Source organism: Typha angustifolia, chromosome 1, assembly GCF_048772165.1.
Source record: "Typha angustifolia cultivar Huaian chromosome 1, ASM4877216v1, whole genome shotgun sequence".
Taxonomy (NCBI): domain Eukaryota; kingdom Viridiplantae; phylum Streptophyta; class Magnoliopsida; order Poales; family Typhaceae; genus Typha; species Typha angustifolia.
This window is the reverse complement of record NC_133239.1, coordinates 1,630,964-1,646,670: the sequence shown is the minus strand read 5'-3', so window position 1 is coordinate 1,646,670 and position 15,707 is coordinate 1,630,964. Positions and strand designations below refer to the sequence as shown.

General features: G+C 40.1%; 3 protein-coding genes and 2 non-coding genes across 6 annotated transcripts; 3 read left to right on the top strand and 2 right to left on the bottom strand.

The window, feature by feature from the left end:
• Positions 1 to 164: 164 nt before the first annotated feature.
• LOC140767854 (small nucleolar RNA snR60/Z15/Z230/Z193/J17) lies at positions 165 to 266 on the bottom strand. Its single transcript, XR_012105634.1, has one exon. It is a non-coding gene; the product is annotated as a small nucleolar RNA snR60/Z15/Z230/Z193/J17 (small nucleolar RNA).
• Positions 267 to 492: 226 nt separating this feature from the next.
• LOC140767868 (small nucleolar RNA Z43) lies at positions 493 to 586 on the bottom strand. Its single transcript, XR_012105636.1, has one exon. It is a non-coding gene; the product is annotated as a small nucleolar RNA Z43 (small nucleolar RNA).
• Positions 587 to 975: 389 nt separating this feature from the next.
• On the top strand, positions 976 to 4,104 carry LOC140760644 (uncharacterized). 2 transcript variants are annotated; one of them, XM_073097695.1, is made up of 3 exons: positions 976 to 1,654; positions 3,244 to 3,493; positions 3,559 to 4,104. In XM_073097695.1, exons 1-2 carry the CDS (start codon positions 1,263 to 1,265, stop codon positions 3,455 to 3,457), a joined length of 606 nt encoding a protein of 201 aa, XP_072953796.1. In that variant the 5' UTR covers positions 976 to 1,262; the 3' UTR covers positions 3,458 to 3,493; positions 3,559 to 4,104. The 2 variants fall into 2 exon arrangements, with proteins under 2 accessions (XP_072953796.1, XP_072953789.1); XM_073097688.1 differs by having other exon boundaries at positions 978 to 1,654; positions 3,244 to 4,104.
• Positions 4,105 to 6,081: 1,977 nt separating this feature from the next.
• On the top strand, positions 6,082 to 9,634 carry LOC140762079 (pathogen-related protein-like). Its single transcript, XM_073099693.1, has 3 exons — positions 6,082 to 6,323; positions 8,603 to 9,034; positions 9,246 to 9,634. Exons 1-3 carry the CDS (start codon positions 6,168 to 6,170, stop codon positions 9,450 to 9,452), a joined length of 795 nt encoding a protein of 264 aa, XP_072955794.1. The 5' UTR covers positions 6,082 to 6,167; the 3' UTR covers positions 9,453 to 9,634.
• Positions 9,635 to 12,201: 2,567 nt separating this feature from the next.
• Positions 12,202 to 13,840, top strand: LOC140767073 (probable WRKY transcription factor 65). The gene is made up of 3 exons (XM_073106891.1): positions 12,202 to 12,639; positions 12,741 to 12,893; positions 12,983 to 13,840. Exons 1-3 carry the CDS (start codon positions 12,470 to 12,472, stop codon positions 13,515 to 13,517), a joined length of 858 nt encoding a protein of 285 aa, XP_072962992.1. The 5' UTR covers positions 12,202 to 12,469; the 3' UTR covers positions 13,518 to 13,840.
• The last annotated feature ends 1,867 nt before the right edge of the window (positions 13,841 to 15,707 follow it).

Below are 15,707 nucleotides of genomic sequence, written 5' to 3'. Positions count from 1 at the left end.
CATTTCTATTTAGTAACATCTTTTATCTCACTAAATTATGTTCATATCTCTCTTAAAAAAGTTTCAAAAGATACAATATTGTCCATTGGACTTATTCATAGCCTAGAAAAATGTCAATTTCTCGATATAAATAACGAAAATACCACAAAAATGCATCAGAGTGAGAAGGTCATCAGTTAGGAGCGAAAGACGTTCAAAGTAATCACGGTCTCCAAGAAGAGACCAAACCTCATTTGAACTATGCAACTGCTCATCACGCGACCTTTCTCAAAAATTTCGCCACAAAACCTTGCTAAAATATCATAACACAAAGTAAAGAATAAAGGAAATTATGAAGGTGGCCTCATAGAGAAGATTAGATTTATTCCACACGGGATAATTTCAGACATATGCTTGTCATTACTTTTATCTAATCATTGGCCCACAATTTATAAGAACCAAAAAAAAAAAGACTCTAAAAGTAAGAGGAATTTTGGGGGGAAAAAGGAGACAGGACTCAGAATATGGGTGGTGATATATCAGGATGGTCGTCAAGGCGAATAGCCATTACGACGAACGAGACCAAATCAACCAATCGTCATCGTCCTCTTCGCAATCCATAGAACGAAAAAGAGATTACCAGAATAAAACAAGGAATAAACAAGGCCGGCACCGGAATAACTAGACCGATAACGACCTGCGGAAAGAAGAATAGCCGTCTTGCAGTAGATAGCGTATCGGTGGAAGGAGAGAGTCGCACTTGTAGCTATTTATAGGGATTCCAAAGGCTAGGGCTCTTTTCCAAGGATCAAATGATCACATCACAGCCGTTGGTTATCACATTCTTGGATCGGTCAATTCACGGGTGTAACTCAAGATCCGAACAGACTAATGGATCCGAAAATTTTGTCATCTTTTTTATTTATTTTTTGGATTAAAAGAATTTTGTCATCTTATTGGCATGTGATGTGTCATGTATCAATCAAAGACGAACTCACTGATTAAAAATGTATTTGTATCCTCCTGCTCACAGGGATCAAAGAAGGTCAACACCTGGGCAAGCCCGAGAGTAAGATCTCTCTCCCTTGGTCTCAATTCCCCACGTTGAGCGCGTCCCGCGATCTTATTCTTATCCCTTCTCTCCGTCAAAATATCAAATCCTTATTCCCGTTGCTTTACGCCTATTCTACCTCCCTCCGGAATCCCGATATCTTATTCCTCCTAACGCCTTGTCTTATTCTAACCGCTCTCTCTCCGATCTCGACTCGATGCGGTGAGACACGATGCGGCGGGAGGAAGAGGAAGAAGCCGCAGGAGAGGAGCCGCCGACGCCGCTGCCGACGGATGCTGTAGCCGTTGTTATCACCGGTGGAGGCGCTGAGATGGCCTCTACGACGGGGTCGGTGGAGGAGAAAGGGAAGGGGAAGGGGGAAGGGGAGGCGGCGGTGGATTTGGGAGCGGAGAAGGGTGGTTGCGTTGCGATTGAATTGGGGAAGGGAGGGGATGGGAACTGGGAGGGGGAGAAGGTGTGCCGGATCTGCCATTTGAGTCCGGAGAGGGAGGAGGGGGGAGGAGAAGGAGGGGAGCTGATCCAGCTCGGTTGCGGGTGTAAGGATGAGCTCGGGATCGCGCACCGGCATTGCGCTGAAGCGTGGTTCAGAATAAGGGGCAACAGGTAAATCTTTTGCTGTTCTTCACTTTAGATCTCATACTTTGCCGAATGCTGGATATTGTTATGTTGAACGGTTTATTTCTGAATTAAATATTTTTATGATGGCTGTTGATAAATAAGGTTTTATCTGGGATGCGCTTGTCATTTCTACGAGAAATGACGAGCCCTTTGGAAGTATTTTTGTTGAAGAAATGTTAATTGATTTCATCTTGGATTCAATGGTGTAATTTCGGCTGAAAGTGAGAACCTTATTGTTACACAGCTAAAAGAAGTTTTGACGATGATATGTAATCGACCTTCTTTAACCACTAAGAATTTAAAAACTCACAATTTGTTCCCAGAGAAACAATAGAAACCATCACTGCATGAGTTTGGAGGGCAACATGCAACCTCATTCCATTGTTTTGATAAGTTATGCTTGTGACTGGAACTTGTGCAGCCATGGCAAACCTTGCCGTCAGGCTATTTGATGCCTAAACTATGGGTAGAACAAGACGCTATAAATGCTGATTTGCTCCTTTTATGTTGGAAAGAGAAAAAAGGGAGTAGTACGATTGGAGCATGTAATTTATTCTTACCAGGCACAGATGTTGACTCAAAGAATGAGATGCATTTGCTTTCAGTACGGCAATATGGTGAGGTCTCTATTATGGGGAGAATTAGATTGTCAAAAGGGTTAAGAGAAAGTAGTATATCTGTATGTATCTGGCCTGAGGAAAAGACTATTTATCTTCATATCTTGTACTAAGAGAATGAGTTACTAGTGGCATAGAGTTTAACCAAATACAGAGTCAGATTGAGATAAGGCTTGTTGTTTAGGATTTTACTCCTCTTCCATACCTTGCCTTAAACTATATAGTGTTTAATTTTACCCAGTGCTAGCCCTTGGTAGTTGGTACGAATTATAAACGCATTACCTTACCTACCAGGTTACCAATCTTTTACCTAATGACTCACTATCAATTAAACCGAAGTATCAGTTGAACACACTGTTGTGAATTGTGATATCTCATAAATGATAAATTACTTTTGGCATAGAATACATTGTAACTCAATTTCGTGGTGAGGAAACAAAACTTTCCTTTTCTTGATGATTAAAGTTCCATGAAATTGGCAAACAAACCGTTTAAATTATCCTAACCATCCAAGGTCTGAATTAATGCTGACAGCTAGGAGAATACAAGAATTAAGAATCTTATTCTGTAATTATTTCAGTTTGGCCTGTAAATCTCTTTTTGCCTTTCCATTGTATATAGGGACATGTCCTCAATAGATCTGGGAGGTGTCAACATTTTCCAGTTTTCTGTTCAAGTTTCCTTTAGAAAAGTAATTGTTTTTTATCTTCCTCTGTTGTGGTACCTTCAATTTGGGCTGGAATATTTTGAGGCACTAAATTGAAGTCAACATCCATACTAAGGCACCATCTTATCTAGCCATTATAAGTTGCAGTGATTGAGAAATGTTATAGCTCTCTTAATGTAGTTTAGGTTTCCTCTATCAATTTCAAGCAAATGTGTGAGATTGTGTGCATGCATAGGAGTTGCTATTCTCATGTTTTTAAGTGAATGTATCCTCTTTCAATGATGATGCAGGTCTTGTGAGATTTGTGGTTCAAATGCAAAAAATATCACTGGTCTTGAAGATGGCAGATTCATGGAGGAATGGCACGAAAGAAGAGTGTTGTTTAACAGAAACTCAACTGAGAGAGGAGGTTGCTGGAGGCGTCAACCGTTCTGTAATTTCTTAATGGCATGCCTAGTAATTGCATTCATATTGCCATGGTTCCTCCGTGTGAACATGTTCTGATCTTTTACCACAGCCATCTGCCATGGAGAGTTTGAGGTTAAAAGCTTCCAACCATGTTTACTACTCTAAACAAGCAATTTAGATGATGTTTTCTTATGCAGCTTGGATATGCTCGTGGAATCAGATCGTTGCACATAATTTTGTGCATATTTCTTCTCGGAACAAGTAGGCTTAGGGGATTTGCTTCAGATAGGGATTTATAGTGCATATTGATTCACCAGGCTTCTCACAAGGCTCTTAATTCTTATCCATTCTCGTTCGATCATGATGGGGGCTTCTGGTGCGTGTGATGTGAGGTAGACAACAGCGTGATTACACTTGATTTTGTTCTTTTAGTTACTTATGTCGGTGTAAATTGAGTTACTATTAGATACGAAGTACACGATTTCTTCCTTTCCTCCTTCCCCCTCCCCCATCTTTCTTTTAAAACTTGCCCTTTTGTGTGTGTGTCTTTCTTTTGGAGCTCAAACTGATGGCTGTTTAATGTAAATACATGGCATCATTTGTTGAAATTTGGTGTATTTGACTTGAAGGCGAGCTGGTTCCCTTGATTAGTAATTTGAGCAGCTCTGGAGAGAAGTCTGCAAACGAGTTGCGGTTTGGTTGTCACAAATTTCATGGTTAGTAATATTTACAGAGAGAAACAATGCTATCTACAGGAAAACAACAATACCATTTTTTTTTCCCAATGAGGATTTAATTGTCATTTGATTTAAACAAAATTGTGTTTGCTCTGTCATTAGCATATCTTTCTCTGTACTCATTGTTGCCGCCAATTTTTAAGCTCCAAGCAAAACCACACTATCATATACATTTCTATTGAACAAGAATTTCCTCATTTTGAGAATGATCGTGAAGAAAGCAGGCCTAATTTTCTTTCGTTTGTTCTTTTCCTCTATTGAAAGAAAACCTCTTTCAATATATTTGTGAGTATGTTTGGAATTCGCATTAAGGGATGGACGAGCTCTCTTCGGTGCATCTAATTTTTCACCCAACGGCGACACATCAAATTTTCTACAAAATTACTATAAATATTTTTTAATGTAATATAAATTAAGTTGATGGAATATATATTGAGAATAAATTAATAATTGAGTTAGTATATAATGTTGTGCAAATACTCAAATGGGTGAGGGAAGCGGAAGCAAAACCTTTCACCCTCAAACAAATCCAAATGGAATAGTAATAATTTGGGGCAAACCAAATATTAGCAAAGCTAATATCAATATCTATGTGAGAACTCCAAATGCAAGATGCTAGTTATAGAGAACTTCAAATATCCAAGGTAATCACAAACATGAACACCAAATCAATGCAAATCATAGAGAAAAGAGGGAGAGACACGATTTACGTGGTTCGGCGATGTGCCTACGTCTACGGGCGGAGCAATCTTCAATCCGCTATGCAAATCTTCAAATACAAAGAGATTACAACTCTAATCTCTCTCTAAACAATGGTGGCTCTCCCCTACAAGTTTTTCTCTCTTGCAAAATGCCCACACCAAACCCTAAAACCCAACATTTCTATTTATAGGCCCGGTTTAGAATTGGGTTTTTCCGCGTCGCGTTCGAACGCGCCCATATCAAAGCAGCAGAAACAAAGGGGCGTTCGAACGCCCTCTGGGCGCGTTCGAACGCGCCCAGTGCAAATGCAGACTGGCGTTCGAACGCCAAAGCCCCGTTTGAACGCCAAAGCCCCGTTCAAACGCCTGCAGAAACTGCTGCTCTCGGGTTGGCTCGCGTTCGAACACGGCTGGGGCCGTTCGAACGCCTGCATCACAGACTGCTCTCTGTCTGGAGCCCGCGTTCGAACGCCCCCAGGGTCCGTTCGAACGCGCGGCACAGAAATGCTGATATTTACTGAATTTTTTACTAAAACTGAATTTGAGCCAATTTTTAACATATAATATATTTTAAAATAAAATTATCCTGACATATCGGTGAACAACCAACTGTTCACAGGAGTTCCACTAATACTACACCAGGGGAGATGTTCGTATTTCTCTAAAGATAAGCCCAGCATTAATTAGAATAAATGCGAGGGCCACCGTTTAGTTCCATTCGACCAGCGGATCAATGGAGCCCATCTGGTCTACGAACCTCCAGTACAAGTTATTTTTTCCAATTTAATGACAAACCTACCCATCTCATTCCTCTTCGTTAGTCGTTACCAATAATAAATTACCTCTCAAATGCGGGCCTAATTACGATCCTTTGGTCCATATAAGAATCCTCTACCTTTAGTTATATTTAGGAGTAGTACATTTACCCAGTAATTAATTAAGTACCGGTGCTCAGTTAATTAGTTAGTTAAAAGAACACATTGTGTATCGATTTAATCGAAATACTATTAAATCTCAATTTTTTTTAAAAAAAAAGAAAGTTAAAGCACTGGTTCAAGATTGCTAAGAATCATGTCCGGCTAAGGCTAATCCCCATTAAATCAACATAAGATAAATATATTCTAGCATAAAGTGGAGAGAAGGAAGCCACGTCTTATCATGCAAATTATGGCTCACGTAGAGCCTCATGTTGACATCTGGCTTTAATAGCGGCCGATCCACTGCAACACTTACTGCACGAATCCCTTCAAATTCATGTCAGTAATATTGTGGCATATGCAGTTGTTGGATTTGGGCAGCCATCCATAAATTCGTGATCATCTTGATAGCCAGAAATATTAAACAGCCACGCCGTAGCTAAAGCCGGCCATGGCTGGAGCTTCATCAACAGATGGTGCAGTACTGATGGGGGATAAGTACAGGTCTCACTTGGTAGGAGAGGGGGAGAAGAGCACCCAGTGGAGGCACGGCTCCCCTCCCACCTATGATCTCGTCAACCACCTCTTTGAGAAGGAAAGAACCAAGGTATATCAAACATAAAAAAACAGTTGGTTTTTCTCTTTTTTATATCCATCTTTACATATATATATTAACGTATCATGCATTATACTATGCATGTCGGTCTTTATTAGCTTTTAGTTTGGTTGGTGTTTGAATTTCTTGGTAGTCGTTTTGTTTATGTTAGGATTAGGGGGTATAAATAAACATCCACTAGGCTGGCCTAGTGTACTTTTGGGGTAAAATTACTACAAATTTTGTCTAGCTCTTCTCTCACAGCAACCCCAACAGACTTCTTGTAACACCCACAAACTTGAGAGTCACCGTCTCTTTAAGTTCCTCTTATCTCTTACCTTCTCTATAATAATCCTCAATCCACCCTATTTCTCCATCTCTCAGTTGCTCATTTTCTTCTGTCTCTTGGCCTCCTGCTTAAATTCGATGCCGTCCTCTTATAAAAAAGAATCTGTTTCGATAAAATATCTCATAAGAGTACAATCAAATCTTTCGTAATAAGAGTACAACCAAATGATATCACTTTTATAATCAAAGGACAATCAAATGATAGCACATGATTTTAGCCTTAATTATTAAGACATATTTTCACTGCTATAACTTTTTAACTTTAGAGATATGTCATTTTACTTATTTCCTGATCTTCTTATAAATATGTATAAATTGTATTCAACTTATTAATTCAATGAATGTAATCATTCAATTAAGTTCTCAAAAAATTATTTCGTTTTACCCTCCAATACTACAAAAATAAGCATCATCTCCTCGCTTGCATCCTTCTCCCTCTCGCTTTCGATGAAAAAGGCGAGAGCAAGACAACTAGCGGAAACCTTTGGCCTCTACCCCATGAGAAATCTCCGATTGTCTTCTATAAAAACGAGTCCACAACCACTGACCATCGGAGACACATATTTGACGGTGCTCCGGGCGGTCTTGATGCGCTCCGGATAACGTGTGAACTGATTCCTAATCCTAAACATAAAATAAAATTATATAATTACTATCTACTAATTTCTATATATAGTAATCACTCGGCCAATAATCTAAATTCTCTTATTTCTCGATACTAGATTTTAAATTCATATCATGAGCCTTTAGGTCTTAGTGCGAAATATTCATATTAGTCATATATATTATATTATTATTTCATGAGCTTAAAATTAACTTTCAAACCGAGTCTTAATCAAGCGGAACTCCATACTTCAATCTTAACACCAAAGCTTTTTTTTTTTTAATTTTTAAAATCTAAACATCAACGTTTGTTTGGATGATGCGAACTATCACGTGCATGACTTTACATAATTAATCCTTAATCCCCTCTCTCCAATCTCCTTTTTCTTTTTCTTTTAATCCAAATTAAATGCTCTTCCGTCTCTCTCGAAGTGATAAATCTTCATGTGCTAGATCTCTCTCTTCTATCTCCTTCTCCCACTTATTTTATGCTGCATTGGGAACGTGGGTCTGATTTTTTAATCTGTAGAGGGAGATCACGAGGAGCAATTGACGGCTAATGTTTGATTGAAGGATATACGTGCAGTTCTACACTCTCCGACCGTGGATCACGACTCACGAGTGTATATATATATAGAACATGTACATGTTTATTTGTTTATAATGTTAAAACTCAGAGGTATGTCCACATGGATGATGTAAATTAATAATGTTATTTAATAGACCGTAACACGAGAAATATAAATAGTATTACATAATGATCAAATTAAGGAGCCGATAATATCACATCAAACTTACATGCAGCACTCAGCAGCTTATTATATATAATCAAGACCTCAAACTCATCTTGATTGCCAAAGTTAAGCATCCATCTAAGCTAGGCAATGGGGGATAAGTATAGATCTCACTTGGTGGGAGAGGGGGGAAAAGGATACCCGATGGAGGCATGGCTCCTCTCCCACCTACCACCTCGTCAACCATCTCTTTGAGCTAGAGAGAACCAAGGTATATATATATACTTAGGAATATTAAGTATACATGCATACCCATCGATCCCTCATGCATGCTTATTTCTTTTGCGATCGACCAGCGTTGTAATACACGGAGGATTTTCTCCTATAGAGTTATGCATTGATGTCGGAGTTTTAAGGGGCATCCGACCACATAAGAAGTTGAGAGTTATAATCAAATAAGATATTTTAGAAGATTTTGCATGTAAAAGACCCTAAAATGAATTAGTCTCGCTCTCATTTTAATTATTTGAAAAGCATGCACCAGTGCTAAAAGAACTTAGATGATAGATCTCATAACTTCTACTTGATACGTTCGATCTTGTGCAGGAATGGCCTAAAGGGTCATTAGAAGAGGTGGTGCAAAACGCCATTAAGACATGGGAGATGGAGCTCTCCCACAAGACCAACCTCGATGACTTCAAGTCCATCAATCCGACCAAGTTCAAGTTCATAGTCAACGGCAGGAAGGCTCTCTCCGGCGACGAAACCTTGGCGCTCGGCAGCTACAATGCATTGCTCCAGAGCTCCCTTCCGGAAGCTTTGCAGTGCTACAAAGCCGACGTCGAGACCTTTGAGTCGTCGCACGAGCTTTTCCGGTCGGCGTTTCCCCGTGGGTTTGCATGGGAGGTGGTCAGTGTGTACTCCGGGCCGCCGGTGATCGCGCTCAAGTACCGGCACTGGGGTCATATGGAAGGGCCTTACAAGGGACATGCACCTACTGGAGAGATGGTTGAATTCTACGGAACTGCTGTTCTTAAGGTTATATGTATCTCTCAACTCTCTACTTACTACCTTAGGTTTCTCACTTTATTCATATAATTAAGCACTATAAGGAGCTTGGTTCAAAATAATATTATCACTATATATATATATGCTATCTAACGTACTGTTTAACAGTGGAGTTAAAGCATGTAAAGCCTTGAACTCCTTGCAAATAAATGTGCATGGTTCATAATAGATTTGTTGGCAGGTGGATGAGCAACTGAGAGTGGAAGAGGTGGAGATCTACTATGATCCAGGAGAGATGATGGCAGGACTTCTCAAGGGACCATTACTTGTTTCAAAGGAAGAATGTAAGCAGTCCTCTGCTGATGAGGTCATTGATGCCTTATCTACTCTTTCAACTACTACAACTGCCACTACTCCTCAAGAATGCCCATTTCTCAAGAGAGAATAGCAATGCATGCATGCATTAATGTATTGGTCTCTATCTTTACATGCATGCACTCAGTTAATTTGATCATGAACAATGTTGTTAGCTTTATTGGAACCTTAATTAAATTTGACCATGGAAATTAACGTTTGGTATTTTAGAATAGGGATGCTTTTGGGGGGATTTTTTAAAAAAATAAAACCCAATATTTTAGTGAATTTATGATTAACACCCGTCTTTCTGCTATTTATTATCCAAATACCTTCTTTTTATTTCTAATTTTTATATCACATTCTAGGTTAACTTAAACTAACCAATATATAATAAAACAGTATATAAATTAACAGTGATATACACTTGTTTATATATCTTTTAAAATACCAAACAAAAGAAAACTTTAATGATCAGTTTTTCCCTTTTATTTAACTTCTAAAATACCCCACCTTAAAATACCATTACAAATAACAATAAGGTGTAATATGAAAATTATAAGCAAAATGGAAGAATTAAATCACTAAAATGTAGTGTGTTACTTACATCTTTTTCCTTTTATTTATGTATTGAAGTAAGTCTATTAATGTAACTAGAATTCAAGAACCATTGGTCCTTCTTTGGATCTATAGATGGCCCAATTAATTGATTGTTGGACCAATCTTTGGGATTAATAGTCCTATCCTTGCTTGGCCCATGCTTCATCTCAATATTTGGACGGTAAATATGTAATTTCTAATTAGTACTCCAAATGGCAAAAATAGAAGAAGTAATTAAGCATGCAAGTATACATATATATATTATACATTTTTTCTATTGTGTGGCATTCCACTAAAAACCTCATCTAAGATTCTTGTATGCGATCTGAGCTCCTAATTAAACTCTTTAATTAGTAAACCAATCAACATGATCCCCAAGGGAATTATATTAATCTTAAGACATAGTTTGCTTAGTGGGCTACCTCAATCAATCAAGCCAATTAAATGTTTGGAAAAGACAGCTAATAAAAAGTCCAAATGCAAACGCAAAGATGTCACTCTCGACGTGACAAGCTCCCTTGCTAAAAGCTATAGCTAATTGGCCTCCAAGGCTAGCAGCCTTGCTGTGTCCAATTAAACCTAATTCCTTTTTTAAAACAAAATTAAACCTAATTCCCTGTAGTAAAAGAAAGCCTCGACGATTTATTTTCATAATTAGAGAATTTTATGAAAAAGCCCCTATATCTTAAATATTACTAATTGAGTATGACCGATTAATTTACACAAGAGATGCTCTTGGGTCAAAATTCTTGTCTAACTTTACAGTGAAAATGATTAATTTATTTATATAAAAAATGATTAGGCTGAGATCTCATAATTTATTATACAGAGGAGTTACAGTCATTTTTAATTTAACTCGTCTGTGGTGGATAAGTATAGGCAGCATAAAGGGATATCCGATTTGAAACTAAATAAACCTAAAAAAGAAGCACCGGCTAGCTAATATATCTTGGTATCCCAGAGAGATTCAATACCGTGTTATGACTGGATTGCAGTACCTTTCAAGTGCTGACGATTGAATCTAGGTTTAGAGAGGGAGGAGGGAAGCTTCCAGTGATTCAGATAAGCGGTTTGACCGGAAAAAAAAACTAGGATATTTTAAGCCTATTCGAGAATAAGTCAAGGATTAGGGGAGGAGGATAGAATAAAGAAAAGGGAGCAGGTTTGCGATGGTAATAACTCTCCATTCCACCTCCCAGACGAATAGAATAATGGAAATGATTAATGAAGAGGTGCAGCAGCAGCAGCAATCCATCCTCGCCTCTTCTCTCTCGCAATAAGCGGAGCAGGAAACGTTCCATTTTCGATTACAATATATAGCCAAGAGATGACACCGCCATCATGGAAGCTTCTCTTTGGCTAGCTAAAATTCTCCATGTGGCTGACGTGCCCAGATGATATTGGCTATGTGGCACGAACTTCTACGTTTTCGTAGGCCCCGCACGATGGAAGTTCTACTTTTTTTTTTTACAAATTACCCCCTATATATATATTTTTAAAACAATTTATAACTCCATCCCTCTCTCTTCTTTTTTTCTTTTTAACGTGACTCGAACATGGATGATGCGCGAACTATCTATCACGCGCATGACTTTTTTTTTTCTAGGATCGTGACTTCGAGCTCCAAAGTAACCCATCAAGGGTCATATCTATAAATTTTCTTCTTAAACGAGTTAGTCGTATAATAAATGTCCAGATGGACGTTAATATTCTAAAAACAATAGAAAAGAAACATTTACATAATTAATTTCTCCAGAAAAAAACAAAAAGATCTGTCAAAATTACGATTTCACCCCTGGCACATGGAGGCCGTGCAGAGCATATCTAGCTTAGCTATTGGCGAGAAAGGAACGTTTTTTATTTTTATTTTTGGGTCTCTTTTTTAATCCAAATTAAATGCACTTCCCTCCCTCCCTCGAAGTGATCATGTGCGAGATCCCTCTTCTCCTTCTCCCAGTTATATATGTACACTGAAACTTACCTTTATGGCATTGTTATAATATTGTATTCGAACAACAACCACTGTATCCATATGGGAGATGGAGGATAGGTGGGGAGAGGGAGTCGTTTTCACAACTTTTTATTGTTTAATCCCACTATGTGCTCCCACATCTCCCCCCCTCCACCTTTCTACGCAAAAAGAGTAATAATTCAAACCTATATATGAAGAGACATTATAGTTTATATATGGACTAAAATAATAAAAGTTTATATATAAGATAGATATAGATGGGAGCAAGGACTACTAGAACTGCCCCATCCGTGTCTCCATTCGTCCCCACCTTCTTCTCCACCCCTTAAAAACTTCGCATCAGCCGGCTTTGTACCTTCTCCTATCTCTCCGCCCGCTCTCTTATCTCCCTTTTTCTTTTTTCCACTTTGCCCCCCTTTTTGTTTATTTTCTCTTTTCTTTGCTTTTCCGGTACGGGGAAAGTGGTTCTGGTTTTAATTTGTAGAGGTAGATCACGAGGATCAATTTGACGGCTGGGATTTGATTTACGGAGCTTTGGGATGTCCAGATCAGAGATCACGGACGGCTACTGCAGCAGCGACTCCCCGACCGTGGATCACGAGGAGGTGGGTGTTTCCCCGGATACCCAGGTCGGGGTCCAGTCACCGGCCGCTGAGGGGAAGCAGAATCATCCCCTGCCTTCCCCTTCCTCTCCCTCGGCGAAGCGAAGGTAGTGAGTCTACTACTCTACTCTACTCTACTCCTCCACCTAGGCTTGGGTGTTGGAGAATTTATTAAAAGTTTTCTTTTTTGGTGTGGTTTCCGTGTTAGTCGGCGATCGGTCCAGAAGCGGGTGGTGTCGGTGCCGATTGCTGACGTGGACGGATCACGGCCGAAGGGTGTCGGCGAGGGAGCTCCCCCGTCGGATTCGTGGGCGTGGAGGAAGTACGGGCAGAAGCCGATCAAGGGCTCCCCCTACCCCAGGTAATAATACCGTTTAATTTCTTCCACCCACCGAAAGTACTACGCGGGGGCGGCCGTCCTCATGGAGAAAAGTATGTGAACGTCCACAGGGGATACTATAGGTGTAGCAGCTCCAAGGGGTGCCCCGCACGGAAGCAGGTCGAGCGCAGCCGCGTGGACCCCACCACGCTCGTCATCACCTACTCCTTCGATCACAACCATCCGTGGCCCCTCCCCAAGATCCACCACCACCACCACCACACGACTCCTAAAGTACAAGCCTCGCCCGTGGACGATCCGCCGGCCCAGACCAGCCCACCCGAACCGGCGTCCACCGAATCGGAGGAGAAGTTCGCCGATCTGATCGCCGCGGAGCCGGCGATGATGATTGGCGAGGACTTCCATTGGCTGTCCGTTGTGGGGTCCCCGAGCTCCACGTCGCCGCCCGCAGCCGCGGAGTCGCTCCTCTACGGTCCCATCTTCGGCGCGATCGACGCCGCTATGCGGCTTCCCGAGGAGTGCCGCTCCGAGGAGGGCGCCGCCGAGGAGGACGCCCTCTTCGCCGGGCTAGGCGAGCTGCCCGAGTGCGCCGTCGTGCTCCGCCGCGGAGGCTTCGGCCTCGCGCCGGCGCCATGGTGCAGCTGACCGTCACGTGCGTGGAGGTGTGTGGATTTTTTTTTTCTTCTTCCAGCCGTCCATCTTGCTGAGACCGTGTCGTGCGCCGTACGATTCTGATTCCTCCCTTTTCTTAATTTTATTTTCCCAAAACCTCCCTTCGTTTTCTCCTCGATATTTGACGTATATATAATGGGTCTTTTTTTTCTTCTTTTCCATTTTACTCCCTATTTGAATAAGATATTCTTTTTTTGGTCTAATTTATTCGGAGAGGCACACAGAATGACAGAAAGCGGAATTACAAAAAAAGATAGGGGTGGAATAAAATAAAAAAAGAAACTACTTATTTGGGATTGGTTCGTCTTATATAGAGATTGGTAGTGTGAACACGAAATGCGTAATGGGAAGAGCCGCCCCTCGTTGTCTTTTTCGTAGTGGGGGCCACGTGGATCCAGAAAAGGCCAGCGCTAAAAAACGATTGCAGAATAAATATTCCAAGCTTTTTATTCATACGTGGATAGATATGTCATCATGCATGACGGATAGACGTGTTTATCGTGTCCATTGTCGTCATCTTACACCTAATATATGCGGACCCTGTTATGATGCAGAATAAATTTGAGGATCGTACTACATCTGGACCCATCGTCGCCGATTGGGGTTCCCCCCCAACCCCCCCCCCCCCCCAAATCTTTTCCATGGTACTATGATTATAATCCCTTTCAAAAATAGGACTTTCTTAGAGTAGTACCTCGTAATTCCCTCTGTTCCACTACTAGAATAGTTATCAGTAGTAGCTTCATTTCCTATCCATCCTCCAATTCCCAATTTGGGTCTATGTGCTATCGCATCAATCGTCATGCATGCCTTTTAACATTCAGGCTTCGTCATCGATTCAAGCTTCAGAAATTGTTGGAGGGAGTCGTCTCTGGAAAGATGCAGGAGTTTACCTATTCCATTTGTCTCATACGATTTCTTGAGAGAGATATTTCACCATTTGTCCACGTGAGGAGTTAGGAAATATTCAACAGTGTTCTTCTCTTGGCAAGAGGAAACTTTGATTTCAAGTCCTGGATCCAATTGAAACTTTGGCAGCATCTGATTTAGGATGAACATTAATTTCTGCAACACATGGGCCACTAGAAATCTGTGATCCCTCACGTCATAGTGATTTTATAAATGGATGTAGCTTACGGGGCAAGATAAAGATGCTATGATTTGTATCGTTAATGGAGAGATTCTAGCTAGCTTGCAAACTTGCATAATGTTTTGAGAGCCTAAATAAGTGATTCATAAGCCTCGTTTCCTATGTGCGCAATTACTTGGTACTTTCTAACAAATATTATAGAAACGAGTAAACAAAGTGTCAAGTGTCAAATATAAAATAAAATGTTTTGATTATAGCTATGCTTAACAATAAAAATATTAGATCATATAACACATCGATAGATATAATCATAAATAAATCCTATGAATCAGATGCTTTTATCAGATACTTATTGTTGGGTAGGAACTTGGACAGAGTGTTGGAACTTCACAACACTATTTCGACAAATTCTATGAATCAGTTCCACTGTCTTGTGTCTCTCCGACAAAAGAGAAGTCGGGTTCTCCATTGTCTCTAATCAGACACTTCAATATTCCTAAACCCACTCAAATTTGGTGCTGTAAACTTCTACTAGCACTGAAATTTTTTGGAGAACAAAGCAAAAGATCTTGTTCACAAAAAGTCGAGCTAGCTTTTCAACATTCTATGCTCTCTGTAAGATGAAATAACAGGGGCAGGAGAAAGAGAAACATAGCTCCTCTGCATGCTGTGCAACAACTTACAAGAAGTAAACCATAGAAATATCCTCCACTCTTCTCCAAATATTCAATGATTGGATATGGGCCACCTAATATACTATCTGTATTTTCTAAATCCTAAGTGAACTGTTTCTACATGTAGAATCCTCAACTAGCAACAAATATGACATCAAGTAAAAATCTCTAAAAAGGAGCTAAGTAATCAGACTTCTGCTTAAAAATCCTAAGCTAAAAAAAATCCATGAAGTTAGACTTCTGCCAGCATGTATTTTGGACAGAGCTAAAGATACATTTGACATGCTAATATAATGAAATTTGGCCCAAAGACCAATTGAAGTAGTTCTGCAAGGAAAATTTTAATTACAACACCTGAGGAAGCTCAATATGAACCGAACCTAATGGTCATTAAGAGCA

Coding starts and splice junctions, on each gene's coding strand:
- LOC140760644 (XM_073097695.1), top strand. CDS start 1,263: ATGCGGCGGGAGGAAGAGGAAGAAGCCGCAGGAGAGGAGCCGCCGACG. Junction 1,655..3,243: donor TTCAGAATAAGGGGCAACAG/GTAAATCTTTTG, acceptor ATGATGATGCAG/GTCTTGTGAGATTTGTGGTT.
- LOC140762079 (XM_073099693.1), top strand. CDS start 6,168: ATGGCTGGAGCTTCATCAACAGATGGTGCAGTACTGATGGGGGATAAG. Junction 6,324..8,602: donor TTGAGAAGGAAAGAACCAAG/GTATATCAAACA, acceptor GATCTTGTGCAG/GAATGGCCTAAAGGGTCATT. Junction 9,035..9,245: donor ACGGAACTGCTGTTCTTAAG/GTTATATGTATC, acceptor ATTTGTTGGCAG/GTGGATGAGCAACTGAGAGT.
- LOC140767073 (XM_073106891.1), top strand. CDS start 12,470: ATGTCCAGATCAGAGATCACGGACGGCTACTGCAGCAGCGACTCCCCG. Junction 12,640..12,740: donor TCTCCCTCGGCGAAGCGAAG/GTAGTGAGTCTA, acceptor TTTCCGTGTTAG/TCGGCGATCGGTCCAGAAGC. Junction 12,894..12,982: donor AAGGGCTCCCCCTACCCCAG/GTAATAATACCG, acceptor GAACGTCCACAG/GGGATACTATAGGTGTAGCA.